General features: G+C 40.7%; 1 protein-coding gene across 10 annotated transcripts in view; it reads right to left on the bottom strand.

The window, feature by feature from the left end:
• The window catches only part of supt20 (SPT20 homolog, SAGA complex component), an 89,858-nt gene that overhangs the window by 8,341 nt on the left and 61,210 nt on the right, over positions 1-20,307 (bottom strand). For 9 of the 10 annotated variants that reach the window (XM_078545290.1, XM_078545291.1, XM_078545292.1 and 6 more), the window contains exons 20-21: positions 20,149-20,303; positions 16,745-16,803 (exon numbers count right to left, since the gene is read on the bottom strand). In XM_078545290.1, the coding sequence (XP_078401416.1) occupies positions 16,745-16,803; positions 20,149-20,303 (214 nt within the window). Of the gene's footprint in view, positions 1-6,442; positions 6,597-16,744; positions 16,804-20,148; positions 20,304-20,307 lie in introns of those variants that run through there. The other variant, XM_078545299.1, reaches the window with a different exon arrangement.

Raw genomic sequence — 20,307 nt, 5'->3', positions numbered from 1 at the left:
TGCTGCCAGACTTATAGTGACAAGTATGTAGAGCTGGGTGTCAGAAAACTGGATCAGGTCTTTTGAGAAAGAAGTAGGTCGTTAGCTATATTTTATAATTCTGACAGCATTTAATGTTTGTTCATGTTCTCTCTTCCCCTCTTTGAAAGAATGATCTAATTCACGTCATTCCCCTGTCCTCTCCCCATAGCCACGCAAAATTTTCCCCTGCAAGTATTTATCCAATTTCTTTTCAAAAGCTGTTATTCAATCTGCTTTCACCAACCTTTTAGGTAGTGCATTCCAGATCATAAAACTTGCCACATAAAAACAATTCCCACCTCTCCTCTGGGTTTGTTTGTCAAATACCTGAATTCTGTATCCTTTGGTTACTGACCGTTCTGCCTCTGTAAACAGTTTTTCCTTATTTACTTATCAATATTGTTCATGATTTTGAACACCGTGTCAAGTATCCCCTTCACTTTCCCCACTCTCAAGGGGAACAGCCTCAGCTTTTCTCATCTCTAGAAACCACGGAAAAATTACAGCACAAAAAGAGGCCATTCAGCCCATCATGTCTGTGCTGGCCAGAAAAAGAAACTACCATTCATTTTAATCTCTGCATTGTTAGTACCATTTAAGTAAATCTACGCTGCTGGGGCCCAACCAGCCATTTAGAAAGGTTTTGCAGAAACTCTTTACTTTTGTACTCTATGCCTGTTTATAAAACGAAGGATGATTTTTTAAATAGCCTTCTCAACTTGTCCTGCCACCTTCAAAGACTTGGCACATATAGCCCCAGGTGTGTCTGTGCCTGCACCCCCTTTAAATTGTACCGTTTAGCTTATATTTCCTCTCCTCACTCTTCCAATCAAAATGTATTACTTCAGTTTTCTCTACATTAAATTGCATCTGCCTTGTGTCTACACATTTTAAAAAACTCATTAATGGGATGTGCGCTTTGCTGGCTGGGTATTGCCCGTCCCTAGTTGCCCTTGAGAAGGTGATGGTAAGCTCCCTTCTTGAACCGCTGCAGTCCATGTGGTGTAGGTACACCCACAGTGCTGTTAGGAAGGGAGTTCCAGGGTTTTGACCCAGCGACACTGAAGGAATGGCGATATATTTCCAAGTCAGGAAGGTAAGTGACTTGGAGGGAACTTCCAGATGGTGGTGTCCCCATTTACCTGCTGCCCTTGTCCTTATAGATGATAATGGTCATGGGATTGGAAGGTGCTGTCGAAGGAGCCTTGGTGAATTCCAGCAGAGCATCTTGTAGATGGTACACACTGTTGCTAATGTGCATCAGTGGTGGAGGGAGTGAATGTGGATGTGGTGCCAATCAAGCAGGCTGCTTTGTCCTGGACGTGTCAAGCTTCTTGAGTGTTGTGGGAGCTGCATTCATCCAGCCAAGTGGGGAGTGTTCCATCACACTCCTGACTTGTGCCTTGTTGATGGTGAACAGGCTTTGGGGAGTCAGGATGTTAGTTACACGTCACATGATTCCTAGCCTCTGACCTGCTCTTGTAGCCACAGTATATGGCTAGTCCAGTTCAGTTTCTGGTCAATGGTTGGATTCTCTCTAGCTGGAGATGGTCATTGCCTGACACTTGTGTGGTGCAAATGTTACTTGCCACTTGTCAGCCCAAGCCTGGATATTGTCCAGGTCTTTCTGCATTTGGACATGGACTGCTTCAGTATCTGAGGAGTTGCGAATGGTGCTTAAAATTGTGCAATCATCAGCAAACATCCCCAGTTCTGACCTTATGATGGAAGGAAGGTCACTGGTGAAGCAGCTGAAGATGGTTGGACTGAGAGCACTACCCTAAGGAACTCCAGCAGTGATGTCCTGGAGCTGAGATGACTGACCCCCAACATCTACAACCATCTTTCTTTGTGCTAGGTATGACTCCAACCAGCGGAGAGTTTTACCCCTGATTCCCATTGACTCCAGTTTTGCTAGGGCTCCTTGATGTCACATTTGGTCAATGGCAGCCCTGGTGTCAAGGGCTGTCACTCTCACTTCACCTCGGGTGTTCTGTTTTTTTGCCCACGTTCGTACTGTCCAGCACCATTCACAACTGATGTGGCAGGATTGCAGAGCTTGGATCTGATCCATTGGTTGTGGGATCACTTAGCCCTGTCTATCACTTGCTGCTTATGCTGTTTGGCATGCAAGTAGTCCTGTGTTATAGCTTCACCAGGTTGACACCTCATTTTTAGGTATGCCAGGTGTGCTCCTGGCATGCCCTCCTGCACTCTCCATTGAACCAGGGTTGATCTCCTGGTTTGATGGTAATGGTAGAACGGGGAATATGCCAGGCCATGAGGTTACAGATTGTGTTCGAGTACAATTCTGCTGCTGCTGATGGCCCACAGTGCCTCATGGTTGCCCAGTCTTGAGTTGCTAGATCTGTTCGAAATCTATCCCATTTAGCATGGTGGTAGTGCCACACATGATGGAGGGCATCCTCAATGTGAAGGCGGGACTTCGTCTCCACAACAATTGTGCGGTGGTCACTCCTACCGATACTGTCATGGACAGATACATTTGCGGAAGGCAGGTTGGTGAGGATGAGGTCAAGTATGTTTTTGCCTCGTTGGTTCCCTCACCACCTGCCGCAGACCTGGTCTAGCAGCTATGTCATTTAGGACTTGGCCAGCTCGATCAGTAGTGGTGCTACTGAGCCACTCTTGGTGATAAACATTGAAGTTCCCCACCCAGAGTACATTCTCCAAGTGGTGTTCAACATGGAGAAGCACTGATTCATCAGCTGAGGGAGGGCGGTACGTGGTAATCAGCAGGAGGTTTCCTTGCCCATGTTTGACCTGATGCCATGAGACTTCATGGGATCTGGAGTCGATGTTGAGGACTCACAGGGCAACTCTCTCCCGACTGTATACCACTGTGCCGCCACCTATGCTGGGTCCGTCCTGCCGGTGAGACAGGACATACCCAGGGATGGCATTTCACCAGTCTGCCTATGTCCTCCTGAAGTCTGTGACTATCCTCTTCGCTACTTTTCCAAGTTTTGTGTCAGCTTCAAACATTTAAATTATGCCCTTTATACCAAAGCCCCAGTCTCTGATATATATCCAAAAGTGCACAAGAGGAAACATTCTTGCTGTTTTGTGTTATCAAAACCTTTCATGCCAGATGGGCTGCATCAGTTCAAGAAAGCGGCTGACCACAATAGCAATTAGGGATGGTTCCCTCACCACCTGCCGCAGACCCGGTCTAGCAGCTATGTCATTTAGGACTTGGCCAGCTCGATCAGTAGTGGTGCTACTGAGCCACTCTTGGTGATAAACATTGAAGTTCCCCACCCAGAGTACATTCTGTGCCAGCCTTGCCAGCGACACCATGTCTCATGAAATAAAAAATACCTCTATCAGTTCATCTGTCAGCCTTATTCAAGAGATTTCCTTTTTCAGTTCTTCTCTGTACTTTCTGTATTTAGCTTGGTTTTCCACTGTATTATGAATTAGCATTTATCAAAAGCCTTCTTTTACAGTTTCATTTTAATTTCTATTCATACAGCTTTAACTTTGTAGGCATTTCCTTTCTCTGTGGGAATGTGTAGAGTCTGTACCCAAACTACCTCCTCTGAAGGCCTCTCATTACTCAATTACTGTTTTCATGCTCGTCTTTGTTATCAATCTGTACCAGATACCCTTTCAATGCATTGAAATTTGCTCTCCTCCATTTGGGTAGGTTCATGTTTGATTGTTCCTTGTAGTTTTCCATTACAGATAGCCTCTGCTTTAGCACGCTCTCATAACGTATTTTAGTGTGCTTTGAAAAGTCTGGAAGTCACCCAATAGCGCTGCTTCCATTTTTGCTTTAATGCAGTTACTGCTTATGCACCAAGAATGGCGTCGGTAGCATTTTCAAACACAGTTTATAGCAACACACTGGAGCCAAATGAGCGCATTACTTAGTGTCTTTCCTTTCAATTGGTGGTGTGCTTCACCTGAAGTTGAAGATATGAGATCTGACTTTAGTTTGCTGAAAATACAAATTGCAGCACAACACAAACTGGGGTGATAGCAAAACCAGTTACTGGTGCCAGGGCTCTCTTAACCAACTGTTCAAATCAGGCAAGAAAGTCTTTTTTTCCCAAAAATTAAGAATCAGACATGCACACAGCCAGCAGGCACATGCAGATTTATCATCATCACACCATGTGTGCTTTGCCCGATGGCAGGTCCTTGGTTCATTGTAGTCCTGACATATCTCTCTATCCTGTGCCATTCTTTTCATTTGCAAATAACTTCCTTCATTTTTCAAGCCATATAACACTGATATTCTCTTCCTTCCTCTTCCTCTTTTTCCTTGAAATTTTCCATCCTCATGTCTCAAACAAGTCAATTTCTTCTTAAGATGTGTCCTATCCTTTTGCCTTTTACCTAATTATGGTCAACAAATGTCTTTGTTCATTCACTCTCCACAGCAATTCATCATTGTTACTTTTTCTGTCCAGCAGATCCTTTCCATTCTCCTCCAATCCCACATGTCAAAGCTATTTAGCAAGCTGGTTCCCACCTTTCGTAAGGTCCATGTCTCCCATCCATGTGAAACAACACTCCAAATCAAGCTCTTTACAAGTTGCTTTTTGAGTTGTTCCTTCACCTTTCTGGTTAGCAACTGTCTCTTCTTACCAAATATGGCTTTTCTCATTGCTATCCTTGGTCTTATTTTGCTTTTGCCATCTCCCATCTGCAGATATTATGCTTCCTAAATACTTCATTTTTTTGCACCTGTTTGGGTTCCTATCCTTCTATGAACGTATGACTATTTCTTGGTGATCTTGAGATATGCATCACTTTGGTTTTGTCAATGTTCACTTTCATTCCAAAGTTCATGCCTGCTGTTACTATCTGCTAATTCTTGTAATCCTTTTTCTGTGCTTGTTACAAATGCGTTGTCACTTGCAGATCTAACTGATGTTATCATTTGCGCCCCCCCAACCCCCACAGTCTTAGCACCAGATTCTGTTTTCAAATGCTTCTTTGATCATTTGAACAACATCCTTGTTGTTTATCACCAGTCTTCTTTGATGTCTATGCAGAAGCAGATTTATACTTTTTTTAAAAAAGCCTTTTGAAACCTGGGCAGAGGGGAAGAATTTTTAAGCAGTTGGTGAAACGATCAAATCTATCGATAAACTGTCATAATACTGCTTCAAATAACTGTACAAGTAGAAAGGATTTTTGGGCCAGTTAAGTTCAAGGCAGCCATGATGTTACAGCATCTTTCCTCTTCCTCCTATTGAAGAACCTACCTGACCCAATATAAGCTGGGCAGTTTTAAGAGAGGGACAAAACTATAAACATAAATAGCCATGTTCACAATACATTAAATTAATGCACTAAAATAGCTTTTGATCTAAAAATTAAAGATCAGGAACGTTACGCACTCTTATTACATGCTTTCTAATGGAAAATTGATTTTCATTTGATGAGGGATAAATGAGGCATAGCTGTAATATATTAAGTCTAATGATATTGTGATCACTGTTTCCCCAATCTGCTCCTTTACGTCTTTCTCATTATTTGGTGGTCTTTGGTATACACCCACATATGCATAACTGCTCTTCCAACATTCCTTATTTCTAACCAAATAAAGTATCTTTGAACCCTCAAGCACATCATCCCTTTCCAGTGTGTAAGCAGGCCTGGCAGTAGATTTTAATCTAATTCGACTATTTTAGGAGTTTTCACATCATATTCACTGTAGTAAGTTAACGAGATCAAGACGCCATTTTCTACTAACACTGGGCTCAAGAAGCCATTTTGATTTCCGTACATCATAATCACTCACATGTATTAATTTGGAAGTTCCCCTCCAAGTCACTTGCCATCCTGACTTGGAAATATATCATCGTTCCTTCACTGTCACTGGGTCAAAATCCGAGAACTCCCTTCCTAACAGCACGGTGGGTGTACCTACACCACATGGAGTGCAGCAGTTCAAGAAGGTAGCTCACCACCACCTTCTCTAGGGCAACCAGGGATGGGTAATAAATGCTGGCCCAGCCAGAGATGCCTGCATCCCGTGAATGAATTAAAAAAATTACTATTTAATTAGTAATCAGCCAGGAACAGATGATTAAATAAGTAGCAAGCCTCAATGTATAATTGAGGAATAAATAATTAATCAAGTAATTGGGTAATATCCTAATATTTGGGCTCGGTAATATTCTAACATTTGAAGTTTAAATATTAATTTGCTGCTGTAATCACTGTCCATGGGAACACGAACAGGACACAATTTGTCCTTGGCTGTCTGGGGCAGGTGTCTGAAGAATGAATGAAAACTTGTCTAAATTCAGATAAAAGAAAGATCATGAACCATCTCATTGTTCTGCTCCATGGAGCAATGAATGTAAATGGCTAAATACAATAATTAATCCAGCAGCAAATGACCAACAGGCTAATTACACCAGGCCTGATTCGAGACGAGGTAATGCTAATTCCAAGGGTTAAAAGTGGGCCTCTGGAGCCATCTTGTTGCTTGCAAGTTGGAGGTACTGAGTGCTCCCTGGAGCAGGATTTCGGGAAATCGCTGTTGGTTCAGGAACCTGAGGAAGATTCACACTTCTATCTGGCTTGGTCACCTAAATAAGTTGTGAAAGTCGGTCATGTATTTGATAAATATACCTTTTTCCTTTTAAAAATAAACTTCTTTAAAAACTTACTATGCAGGGTTCTGCTTTTGCCTTAGTTGGTTAAAGTCTTGTCAGAACCAAAGTGGATCTATTGAGTTACATAGGGCAAAGTCAGATAAAATAAATCTCTGTAAAAGTTGGCAACTGCTATAACAGTGCCTTTGATCAATATTGCCACACCCTTCCTTTCCTTCCCTATCTTTCCCGAATACCTCATAATCAGGAATATTAAGTTCTTGATCCTCCCTGTATTTGAGGAAGGTCTCTTGTTATTGCCATTATATCATAATGCCATGCGGCAATTTGTGCCTGCAGCTATCAACTTATTTATTTCACTCTGTGCATTTATGCACATGCACTTCTAACCCATCTGCATCCACCTTGCATTTCCCCCTTGTGATTCCATCTATTTCTGAACTACTCTACATTCTATCCTCCCTGTGCCTTGTTTTTCTCTACAATGTTTCATCCTGCTGCTCTTCCCCTGCAAATTAGTTTAAACCTTTCCCCACAGCATTAATCAATCTCCCCACAAGAGCATTTGATCCAGCATTATTGAGGTCCCTGCTGTCTGAGGAATCCGAAGCCCTCCCTCTTGTATCATTTCTCCAGCCATGCATTATCCTGCCTCATCTTGTTGCTCCTATATCAACCAGCATATTACAAACTGTATTTATGAAACAATAAGTTTGATTAAATATTAGAGCAGCTCCCAGTAGCCCCAAAGGTGTAATTAAAATGCAAACAAAATCAATCCAACACATTTTCTGAAGATTCGTTATATGCAAAGCAAAAATAATGTAGGATATCACAAAGCAAGCCATATTTAATTTTAACTGTTAGGTACAAAATTGTAGTTTTGCAAAGAGAAGTAAATTTACTTCTAATTTAGTGAGAATAAATATAATAAAAGAAGTTATTATGTTGGAAATTAAATCATCTCCAGAAGGAATTTAGAGTAAAGCAATGAGATTACATGGTCATTCTGCTGTGACAAACTTAAAAGTACAGTTCTTCACACCAGGGATAAGTTCACAACAAATGTAAAGGGACGATGCAATAGTTAAGATAAAGTTAAATCCAAAGGACTGTAGGAAACAGACAATTTCTGAGGACAGACATGGAATAATGCTTGTAAAATATGTACAAAACAAATGCCCATCGGCAGAAATTGAGAAAGAAACAATACCTTTTTATGCATCCCACAGTATTTAGAGTGAATGACATTGCTATTATATCAGTAAATTTTATGCCATTTAACTGCTTAATATTGCATGAAACTGGAGATTCTAGGTATACACATGCATAATCAAATGGTTAGTGAAAGCATGTGGGTGCTGTGCTGCTTGAGCCATTGATAGGTCATCTGCAGTAACTAGCTGGAATTGCAATGTTTCATTCAATTATCCTTGTGAATCAGATAAAAAATACTCAATTTATATTTTTAGCATAATTGCCTATTATTATACACTCAACTCAAAGCTAACATAAACCCGGAAAACCAAGAACTGTGATTGTACTCAAAGAGTTGCAATCTGTGACTGTTGATAACTCGAAAGAGTATAAATTGGGGTAGGGAAACAAAAAGATATGGTGGGCTGACCAGAGAGATTTCCTGAAAGCTTCATATTAATTCTAATCATTCTGAAGTTCCTGTTTATTCAACAGAATAAGGGCTAATGACTGCTACAATGCTAAAAGGTATTCCAGAATTCAAGACTAATTTAGGCAGTTGCAGCTTACCTGATCTAAATGTGAACTCTAAGGTGGTGTTTATGGGGAGGATTCAAAGAGTCATTGTCATCCCTGCAAAAAGTCTGAAGTGCCTTTTTAAAAAAATTCGTTCATAGTGTGTGGCAATTGCTGGCATCTTCAGCGGCGCCAGCATTTACTGCCCATCCCTAATTGTCCTCAAGAAGACGGGCCACCTTCCTGAACTGCTGCAATCCTTGTGGTGTAGGTACACTTATGGCGTTGTTGGGGAGGGAGTCCCAGGATTTTGACCCAGTGACAGTGAGGGAATGGCGATATATTTTGAAGTCTGGATGGTGACTGACTTGGAGGGGAACTTCAAGGTGGTGGTGTTACCATGTGCCTTTTACCCACCCTTGTTCTTCCAGGTAGTAGAGGTCACAGGTTGGAAGCTGCTGCGACTTGCTGCAGTGCATCTCGTAGATTGCGCACATTGCTGCCACTATACATCGGTGGTGCAGGAAGTGAATGTTTAAAGTGGTGGATGAGGTGCCAATCATGTGGGCTGCTTTGTCCTGGATGGTGTCAAGCTTTTAGAATCTTGTTGAAGCTGCACTCATCCAGGCAAGTGGAGAACATTTCATCATACTCCTAACTTGCACCTTGCAGATGGTGGACAGGCTTTGTGGGGTCAGGAGGTGAGTTGTTCGCTATAGTTCCCAGCCTCTGGCTTGCTCTTACAGCCACAGTATTTATGTGGCAGGTCCAGTTAAGTTTCTGGTTAATGGTAACCCCCCAGGATGTTGATAATGGGGGATTCAGTGATGGCAAAGCCACTGAATATCAAGGGAACGGGATTCTCTCTGCTGGAGATGGTCATTGCGTGGCACTAGTGTGACGCAAATGTTACTTGCCACTTGTCAGCCCATGCCTGAATATTGTCCAGGTCTTGCTGTATGTGGGCACAGACTGCTTCATTATCTGAGGAGTTACAAATGGGATTGAGTACTGTGCATTCATCAGTGAATGATTCCACTTCTGACTATATGCTTGGAGGGAAGTCATTAATGAAGCAGCTGAAGATGGTTGGACAGAGCACACTTCCCTGAGAAAATCCTGCAGCAATGTCCTGGGGTTGAGATGACTGGTCTCCATCGGGAAGTGTGTCCTGCAGTCAGCATCGCGGTGAAGCAGTCTGGGAAGAGTGTCCTGCAGTCAGCAGCGTGGTGAAGCAGTCTGGGAAGAGTGTCCTGCAGTCAGTAGCGCGGTGAAGCAGTCTGGGAAGAGTGTCCTGCAGTCAGTAGCGCGGTGAAGCAGTCTGGGAAGAGTGTCCTGCAGTCAGTTCTTGTTAAAAATAACAAGAGTGACATCACAAGACAGTGCGAGAGAGTGGCGGAGAGATCAGAACCAGCGCGAGTATGGGGAAGCTTCAAAAAGTGACGTCAGCACAAAGGTGAGAGCTGATTGGTCAGTAATGGGTAAGTATTTTTCTCCAGTTTAAAATAGATTAAGCTAAGGAAAGGTAAGAGTTCCAGTTTTTATTTAAAGTACATAAATAAATTTAACTTTTTTTTTACTGTATTTAACTTAAAGTGAGGAGTTTTTTTTCAACTAGAGGCATGGCAGGGCAGCTCAGTCCTGTGTTATGTACCACCTGCAACATGTGGGAAGTCCTAGACGCTCCTTGCGCTCTGACCGACCACATGTGCAGGAAGTGCCACCAGCTGCAGCTACTTGAGCTCCGAGTTTCGGAGCTTGAGCGGCAGCTGGAGGCACTGAGGTGCATCTGTGAGGCTGAAAGTTTCGTGGATAGCACGTTTTTAGGTGTAGTCACCCCACAGCTTACGGAAGTGTAGATAGAGAGGTGACCATCAGGCAGAAGAAATGTGTCAGGCAGATAGTCAGGAAATCCCCAGGAAATCCCCATCATGCATCACGCTTGAGTACCGTTTCTTTGTGTTGGAAAATGGTGAAAGTGACAGTTCCTCTGGGGAGTGCAGCCACGCTTACGGCACTGTGAGTGGCTCAGCTGCATGGGGGAGGGGGAGGAAAATGAGGGGAAGAGCAATAGTGGTAGGAGACTCGATAGTAAGGGGAACAGGCAGGCATTTCTGCAGCCATAGACGTGACTCTAGGATGGTATGTTGCGTCCCTGTTGCCAGGGTCAAGGATGTCACTGAACGGCTGCAGGGCATTCTAAAGGGGGAGAGCAAACAGACAGAGATTGTAGTACATATTGGTACCAACAACATAGGTAGAGGGTTGAGGTCCCGCAATCAGAATTTAGGGAGCTAGGAAGCAGATTAAAAAACAGGACCTCAAAGGTAGTAATCTCTGGATTACTTCCGGTGCCAAGCGCTAGTGAGTATAGAAATTGGGGGTTAGTCCAGATGAACAAAAAATAAAAAATACCTGGAAAAACTCAGCAGGTCTGGCAGCATCGGCGGAGAAGAGTACAGTTGACATTTCGAGTGAGAGATGATGTGGATATGGAAATCAGGCAGAAGGACTGTGATATAATTAAAGAAATTAGCATAGAAATGGAGGAGGTTCTAAGTGGTCAGGCAGGCTTAAAAGTAGATAAATCTCCAGGCCTGCTTGAAATGTATCCCAGGCTGTTGAGCGAGGCAAGGGAGGAGATAGCAGGGGCACTGGCAATAATTTTTAATACCTCTCTGGCCACAGGAGAGGTGCCAGAGGACTGGAGGATAGCCAAGGTGGTACCATTATTCAAGAAGGGAAGAAGGGATAAACCAGGGAACTACAGGCCAGTCAGTCTAACCTCAGTGGTGGGGAAACTATTGGAAGCAATTCTGAGGGACAGAATTAATCTACACTTGGAGAGGCAGGGACTAATCAAGGACAGTCAAGCATGGTTTTGTTAAGGGGAAGTCATGTCTGACCAATTTGATTGAATTTTTTGAAGAGGTGACCAGGTGTGTAGATGAGGGCAATGCATTTGATGTAGTCTATTTGGACTTCAGCAAGGCTTTTGATAAGGTCCCACATGGGAGACTGATAACGAAGGTAAGAGCCCATGGGATCCAAGGCAATTTGGATCCAGAATTGGCTGAGTGGCAGGAAGCAGAGGGTGATGGTCAAGGGGTGTTTTTGTGACTGGATGCCTGTGTCCAGTGGGGTTCCACAGGGATCGGTGCTGGGCCCCTTGCCGTTTGTGGTATATATAAACGATTTAGACTTAAATGTAGGAGGGTAGATCAGTAAGTTCGCAGAAGACACGAAAATTGGTGGGGTGGTAAATAGTGAGGAGTATAGTCTTAGATTACTGGAGGATATAAATAGGCTGGTCAGATGGACTGATCAGTGGCAAATGGAATTTAATCTGAATAAGTGTGAGGTGATCCACTTGGGCAGGATAAACAAGGCACAGGAATACATGATGAATGGTAGGACCCTGGAAAGTACCGAGGATCAGAGGAACCTTGGTGTGCATGTCCACCGGTCCCTTAAGGTAGCGGGACAGGTAGATAAGGTGGTTAAGAAGGCATATGGGTTACTTGCCTTTATTAGCCGAGGCATTGAATATAAGAGCAGGGAGGTTATGCTGGAACTGTAGAAAACGCTGGTTAGGCCACAGCTAGAGTATTGCGTTAAGTTCTGGAACCCACATTATAGGAAGGATGCGATTGCACAAGAGAGAGTGCAGAAGAGATTTACCAGGATATTGCATGGGCTGGAGAGTTTTAGTTATGAGGAGAGATTGGATAGACTGGGGTTATTTTCCTTGGAGCAGAGGAGATTGAGGGGGGACATGATTGAGAAATATAAAATTATGAGGGGCATAGTGTAGATAGGAAGGAACTTTTCCCCTTGGTGGAGGGATCAGTAACGAGGGGGCATAGATTTAAGGTAAGGGGCAGGAGGTTTAGAGGGGATGTGAGGAAGAATTTTTTCACCCAGAGGGTGGGAATCTGGAACTCACTGCCTGAAAGGATGGCAGCGGCAGAAACCCTCATAACATTTAAGAAATGTTTGGATGTGCACTTGCGATGCCATGGCATACAAGGCTATGGGCCTAGTGCTAGAAACTGGGATTAGAATAGTTAGATACTTGTTTGACCGGCACAGACTTGATGGGCTGAAGGGCCTTTTTCGGTGCTGTAGACCTCTATGACTATGACAAACAGAACCACCTCCCTTGTGCTAGTTCTGACTCTTGCCAGGAGAGATTTCCCAGATTCCCATCAATTTAAATTTCACTTGGAATACTTGATGCCACACTCGGTCAATACCTCCGTTGCTGCCAAGGGCAGCCATTCTCACCTCACCTCTGGAATTCAGCTGTAGTCCATGTTTGGACCAAGATTTTAATGAGGTCTGGAGCCGAGTGGTCCTTGCAGAGCCCAAATTGAGCACTGATGAGCATACTACTGCTGATTAAGTGCCGCTTAATAGCAATATCGTTGACCCTTCCATCACTTTGCTGATGATTGACAGTGGACTGATGGGACTGTAATTGGCTGGATTGCATTTGTCCTGCTTTTTGAGGAAATGACATACCTAAGCAATTTTTCACATTTTTGGGTAGATGCCAATGTTTTTGCTGTACAGGAACAGCTTTACTAGATGTGTGGCTAATTCTGGGCACAAAACTTTAGTGCTACAGCTGGGGTGTTATTGAGCCTGTAGCCTTTGCTGTGTCCAGTGTGCTCAGCCTTTTCTACATGTCACATGGAGTGAATTGAATTGGCTGAAGACTGGCATCTGTGGTGGTGAGAACCTCAGGAGGAGGAAAGATTGGGCCATTCACTTGGCACTTCTGGTTGAAGATGGTTGCGAACACTTCAGCCTTGTCTTTTGCACTGAGGTGCTGTGTTCCGCCATTATTCAGTATGCAACATCCATTCCTTTGTTTTCCATAATTTGATATGTAACTATTATTCTTTCTGGAAATGTCACTGAGCAAATGCATTTTTTGAAGTGTACAAGGAATTTCTAAGTTACATTTTGAAAAAAAAAGGAAATATATGTGCCGCTAACTAAATTTTGAAATAAATTATAAGTATTTCCATGTGCCAATAAAGGTAATAAATATCAAAAACAGTCATCATGTTCCTTCTGTGCATGTATACATCTCCTAAGTTATGCATATATTCTTGAGATCAATAAACTTTAGAGACTTTAAATGACAACATCTAATGAATTAAAACATTGTGCCTGCCAGCACAGTTTGCCATCGTAGCATCCTAAAAGGGACAGAATTTTTGTTCATTCAATGACAGTTTGTTGCAGGAAACAATAATTCAAGCATTTGCGACTTTGGATTCGCTGGGTCAAAGTCAAAGCCTTATATAAACATTTATAATAATGTGTGCGCGCATGCACATGTGTATATATATGCATGTGGATGTTATCCTTTCGTTACAGCTACACAGGGTGCTGTAGAAGGCCTTAAAGGTTTGTCTTCCCTGAAAGACTGTTCAAATATTAGATATCGTACCATAAGTTTGATTTTATTCATTCTTGGAATCTAATTCAACTCCACATGCAACAAACTGTCATAATTGGATGGAGGTACTTTGGAACACTTGCTTTAGAAATTTTGGCTACACTTTCAGCCAGTGGTCTTCCTCATATATTTCAAACCATTTTTTTTTTGTTAGATGTGATGTGGCAGTGTGACCTAAGTGGGAATGATGCAAAAACATAAACACACACACATGCTATGAATTTCATTGAAACTGTTCCAAGCCAGAACGGAAATGCTCAGTGAAGACGGAACTACATGTAAACAAGAGGGACCACACCTAAATGCTTTTTCAAAGAAACTGTAGCAAAAAATATCAAAACTGCACATAGGACTTTGATCGCCTAAATAATCAAGCTTTCTTGGAGCACTGTAGCACTTGTGTTGAATTGTTAGATCAAGAATATCAATGCATGCACATTGCTCTAGGATTGCCACCTTATAGTGCTAATAAAAAATAATACTTTAAATTAAAGAATAATTAATAAACAGCCTTCTTAATAAAAGGTTAGTGGACATAAGTAATTATAGTAATAGTCTAAACAGCAAAACCAAAATAATACAATTATATAACAGTAACTCCATTAATAAAAGAATCCATACTGTTTCAAATGTTATCCATTCTTAGTAGATAATATTTAATTTTTATGCAGAGTTGAAAAGTTTCTTTCTTGTACTTGTGTGAATAAGGCTTAGTATTTAATGCATTTTGTTAGTTATATTTCCATACTTCCTTTTGTACTTTCTGGCTGACTTACAGTGTTTTGGTCTGCATATTTCTCAGATTTTCATAATTTAAAAGTACTATTATTTTATTCTGAAATATGTTTTGGGATGTTCTAATTTAGGAATCTCAAATCAGTTTGAAAGCATTTGAAAGTATTGGCAATATGGGTTTGTATGTGAATGTGAATTAGCAACTGTCTGCTACTGTCTGGCCCCTTTAATGATTCTAAATTATTGCACAATACACCAGATAGAAGGGACACCAAAGGTTTTGCAATTTATTGCACTAATCACGAAGAAGAGACTCAACTAATCTCAAATTAGCCATTAATTTACTGCCTTATTTTTGGAAACTCAGAAACGCTGTTTCAACGGACTAGCTAAATTCAAACTTTTGACAGATAAAGTTTCTTTCAAGCTAAAGTTACCTTCTGGTAAATACAGATTATTATTTGTGAGATGGTGTTTTGGGTTTAGGATCTCAACAACTAATTTTAAAGCAGAGTCATATGGACTCGAAATGTTAACTCTGTCTTTCTCTCCATAGATGCTGTCAGGCCTGCTGAGTTTTTCCAACAATTTGTATGTGTTATTTGCATTTATTTTCCTTGGACAAAAGAGGGTTGAGAGGAGATTTGATAAAGATATTCAAAATCATGAGGTGTCTGGACAGAGTAGATAGGGAAAAACTATTCCCACTGGTGAAAGGATCGAGAACCAGAGAGCAATTTTTAAGGCAATTGGCAAAAGTAGTAATGGAGGCATGAGAACAAACATTTTTATGCAGCAAGTGGTTAAAATCTTGAATGTGCTGCCTTTGAGTATGGTGGAGGCAGGTTCAATTGAGGGATTTAAGAGGGAATTGGATTATTATCTGAAAGAAAAAGAATGTGCAGGGTTACAGGGAGAAGATGGAGAAATGACACTAGGTGAATTGCTCATTTGGAGAGCTGGCCCTGACACAATGGGTCGAATGGCCTTCTGTGCTGTAACAATTCTGTGATTATGAAAATACATACACATATATATATACAAATCAATTGGTGCTCTTTATCTTAATAATATCTTAGCTTATTTCATAACTTCAAAGAAAAATCAATTATTATTTTAAAAAATTCATCTTGCAAAACTACTGGTGGTGTGCAAACCCTTTAAAACTCCTTATTATGGTAAATATATTATTGTATTGTTCGAACTATAGCCTATATTGTATGTAGCCTGCAAATCTGCAGTTACTTTGTCTCCTGCAGTTTGCTACCTATGCTTTTTCTGTTTCTATCCCAAGAGTTACTGGTCATACTATTGGCTTTGCCTGCCTTTGTGGAATGGACTTGGCAGTATAGAAACATCTGTTCCTTCATTGATGGATGATTCCGACAAATCTCCATAAATTTTCAATAGGAATGATAAAAAATTCAAAAGTTGATGGAAAAACTACACTGTGCATAAGTAGCATCTTCAATGTGTACCAAAAGGAAAATTTCTAGTGGCAAATGAAGGATGAATTTTGCCCAAATTCAGTGCCCATCTCTAAATTCCGAATTCCTAACTTCTGGCAGCAAGTATTAGAATCTTGGAGTTGAGTGTCATGTTGCTTTTAACTCAAGACATGAGCTGTTGTAAAAGTGATGGGTTACAAAGCAGCTTTGATGGGGAAAGGAATTGTCCTAGCTTCGGTGTCAGAAAAGAGATTAAGATGTTCCAACTTTTGTCAAATGTACACAGCACAAACTGCAGATAAAAATATAGTTTTATCTACATTACATGCTCAAGAGGTATGCTAAACATTTTGTATGTATGCATAGTTGTTAAAATTAATTTTAGTATAACCTTTATTAGAATCAAGAATAGGAGGGGAAGTAGTGGTGGTAATTGGGGAATGAATCCTGTTCTTAGTTTGTACTGGCAAATGTTCAAATCAAGATAATTTATAGATTTACAGGATCTTTTTCATGTTGGTGCTGTTCAGAACTCTGAATTTCAAGTTGTGGGCTGATCTTGAACAGAATTAAAGCTCTACTTGCCATTATAAACATGCTATGTTTTACATTTCAAAAATGGCACAGTTACAAAATGAAACATCACAGACAACCGTTGTCTGAGAACCAGAGCAGGGAAGTTGACTTTAAATGATAGTGAATTAAAATAATATGTAAATAATAATAAAATATGCTGTAATAAAGAATCCTACCTGAAGCAAATTCAGAGGTCGGAAACCAGGAGTATTTTTTAAACCAACAAATGAACCACCTGTAAAGAAAACAGTAACATATTAGTTACTGTGAATGATATTATATCATTCGATTCAAAATCATTATTTATGTTCAGGTACAAGCATTTAAGTATATTTTATATGTGGGTTTCCCAAAAGTATTTACATTTTTGTACTTCCAAACAGATTAACATGTCTTGCATCCAGTATATATTACTCTGTTACAGATACAAAACCTTCTTCAGAATAAAAAGAGAAATCCCGTCATTGACCTGGAACTGAAATCTACAAGCAGCTATAACTGCTTAATGACAAAGTGAGGCCATTTTAAAGTAGCCATGGTCTTGGCCAGGTCCAACTAAGAGTGATATACAAATCCATGCTCCAGACATGTCAAGACCAACACCATGAACAATTCACTACTTTTAAAAACATTTTAGTAAGTAGCATTAAATAAAGTTGTAGCCAAGAATTCAAAAACATTTGGGACACAAATCAAGTGCATGCCACTTCTGACCAGAGCATTTCTTATGCTGACAAAAGTGTTGAAGTATTATATTTCCCAGCAATAAAATCTCATCTTCAGAAGTTCCAAAAAAATTGTTGCTTTGATTAAAAAAAAACTCACAATGATTGAGGAAGAAAGTGAATCATTATCCCATCTGGATTCAGATTTTGGGCAGGATATTAAAAACTTTACATTTTATTCATTTTGTCACTTTAAGCATGCTATACAATCAGACACTATAAATTGGAAGAGACTTAAATAGCTCTTTCAAATTACATCATTTGAAAGCCAGTCTGACAGCATCAAGTTTGAGTACTTGAAAGATTTCTGAAAATTTATATAGCTTAACTTGACTTTTAGCCAAGTTAGAAAACGGAACTTCTGAGTCTTGCATTATTCAGCTAAAGATTGTTCGTTCAGTTTAGATATTTTCCAGACACAACTACCAAAAACTCTGCAGTTAATTATCTGGGTAGCCAATGAACTTTACTGGGTACCTTTCACAGCTGGAAACAAAAATTAAAATCACTGCTTTAAATTCCAATTATTCAAGTCAAAGGAGCAACAAGACAGACTGCTGCCAGCCCTTTGCTATTGAGATGGAGGGTGCCTGGTCTGGAATGACTCATACAATAGAATTTCCTCTCTTCTTGCAGACAAGGGGGGAAGGAAGTTGTCTGGTCTGATTAACTCATTGGAAGATTGGAGAAGGTATAGGCTTTTCAGCACTATCCTGTATCTCAACTCCATTTACCTGTCTTTGTTCCAATTTGCTGGATACCCTTACCTAACAAATATCTATTGATAAAAGCAAAATACTGCGGATGCTGGAAATCTAGAACAAAAACAAAAATACCTGGAAAAATTCAGCAGGTCTGACAGCATCTGCGGAGAGGGATACAGTTAACATTTCGAGTCCGTATGACTCTTCAACAGAACTATGATGAAGAATCATACGGACTCGAAACGTTAACTGTATCCCTCTCCGCAAATATCTATTGATCTATGTCTTGAAAATTTCAATTGACCTTTTGATGGTCAGAATTCTAGATTTCCACTATTTTGTATATGACAAAGTGCATTGTAATTTCACTCCTAAATTGCAAGCTCCAATATTAAAGTTATGCCCTTTTCCTTCGAACTCTCCCAGAGGAAAGAGTTTCTCTTTATCTACCCTATCAAATTTTATTATTGTAAACAGCTCATTTAGATCGTACCTTAAATCTTCTACACTCAAGGGAACACAAGTCTAGTCCAGGCAATCTGTACTCATAATTTAACCCCTGAAGTCCTGGTACATTCAAAAGGTTTCTTGAAAGTTAGGATGTCTGCCAGGACCAGTTGGTTCATGACCAACAGTGTAAGTAGTAACCATTTTACAGGACAGAGTACCTTCGTGAGGTCTTCAATATTTGAATGGAGTGCAGTCTAGCTTGACAGCTTCCACTAAACTATATTTTAAGCACACAGATGAAGAAGACACACCAGGTAGATGGGAGTTCATCTGGGTCTCTACTCTCACATTAAATAAAGCCCCAAGACCTGTGCCACTGAACCACGTTCTTTCCGTTTGAAAATTAATCAATTTATGCTGACCTCATTTCCTTCCTCGCTGTCAAAGTTGTACAAATTTAAGGAGTTACCAGCATTGGATCCATATCAGGTGTCACTGTTTTTCACATTGTATTGCAGTTAAATCTCAACAGTAATTCTGCAAATGTGTGAAGATTGTTCTATTTTGATCATGCAGGTCAGTTACACTATTAGAATTGCTTTGAAAATCTTTTTCCCGATGTGACCCCAGACACGATGGGCTGAATGGTCTCCTTCTGTGCCGTAACTTTTCTATGGTTTCTATTTTAATGCCTCAAACTTTGTGTGACCCCAGAGTGAAAATTTGGCAAGGAGGGGAGCAGATTTAAAACTGCCAGGTTTGCCTGGAAAAAAGCAAGGACCCACCTTTTTGCATGCTGTAGTTGTAACAATCGGGCCTCAGAGAATGTTAAGCTACGCCCACCAACAGAAAAAACCCACAAACATTTAAAGGGGCCTCACAGCTGTCAAAACTTAGTCCTAGCCCCATGGCTGCCATTGCAGCCTCAGAGTTTGCAAACCCTAAAGTCTTGTCCCATGACTCCTTTGGGAGCCTCTGAATTAGAACCTGAGCAAGGGATATTTAAAGGGTGGAATGATACTTAACCAATGTTGTGAGATGGCAGCAACAGAGAAGACACTCATCCATCAATTGTCAACCTGCTGATTAGTAACCAGTTTGTCATCAATCTTTGCATCAAAGGAAACAGATAACTGTTGAGACTGTTTAATTTGCCATATGAGAGAAACAACAACGTGGGCCTCTGAGCATCTACCTAACAAAAATATCACATATCGAAATTATTTGGCAATGGATCATTCAAGAAAGTGACCTTAAGTTAAAACTGTTGAGTGAATCCAATTCATTTGTTTTTTGCCTGCTACATTTGTTTTCCATACAGCTGTGTTGGGGGAATAGGATTAGTTGCTAGTGTTACAATGAAGAACATTACTTTTTTCTTTTCTACATCTGTGCTGAAAAGAATATTCTGGAATTTTACTTTTAAAAAAGAAATTTTTCTCACAATGCTAACCAATGTTGACACCTAAGGTTCCTTAGGAAGCATGAGAAAGAAACCCATAACCTGGTCAGACTGGGTTAAATAACACAATGCTCAAAATTATGTCTCGCTAACTCACTCCTATCGAAAGGTTAGCGACTTTGACAAGGGGTTTTCCTAAAGTGCAGGTATACCAAAATAGAAAACCAAAGCAGGATGAATAGTAATTGTTTAAAATATTTCAGGAACCTCATCAACCATGTGTCTTATTTAGTACTAACCTGCTTGAGCTGCAGATTGCATGGCAGCTGGCAGGGAGCTTGGCACCAGTCCTGCTGGTGGTATAATGCTGCTTAGATTTATGCCTGTAGGAGTTATGGCACCAGTATTATTCCCCAGCATGGGATTTGAACCACTCATCAATGTCTGTGCTCCACTAG

The sequence above is a fragment of the Cetorhinus maximus genome, chromosome 7, assembly GCF_964194155.1.
Source record: "Cetorhinus maximus chromosome 7, sCetMax3.hap1.1, whole genome shotgun sequence".
Taxonomy (NCBI): domain Eukaryota; kingdom Metazoa; phylum Chordata; class Chondrichthyes; order Lamniformes; family Cetorhinidae; genus Cetorhinus; species Cetorhinus maximus.
Note: the sequence above shows the minus strand (reverse complement) of the source record. Positions and strands in the feature narration are given on the sequence as shown.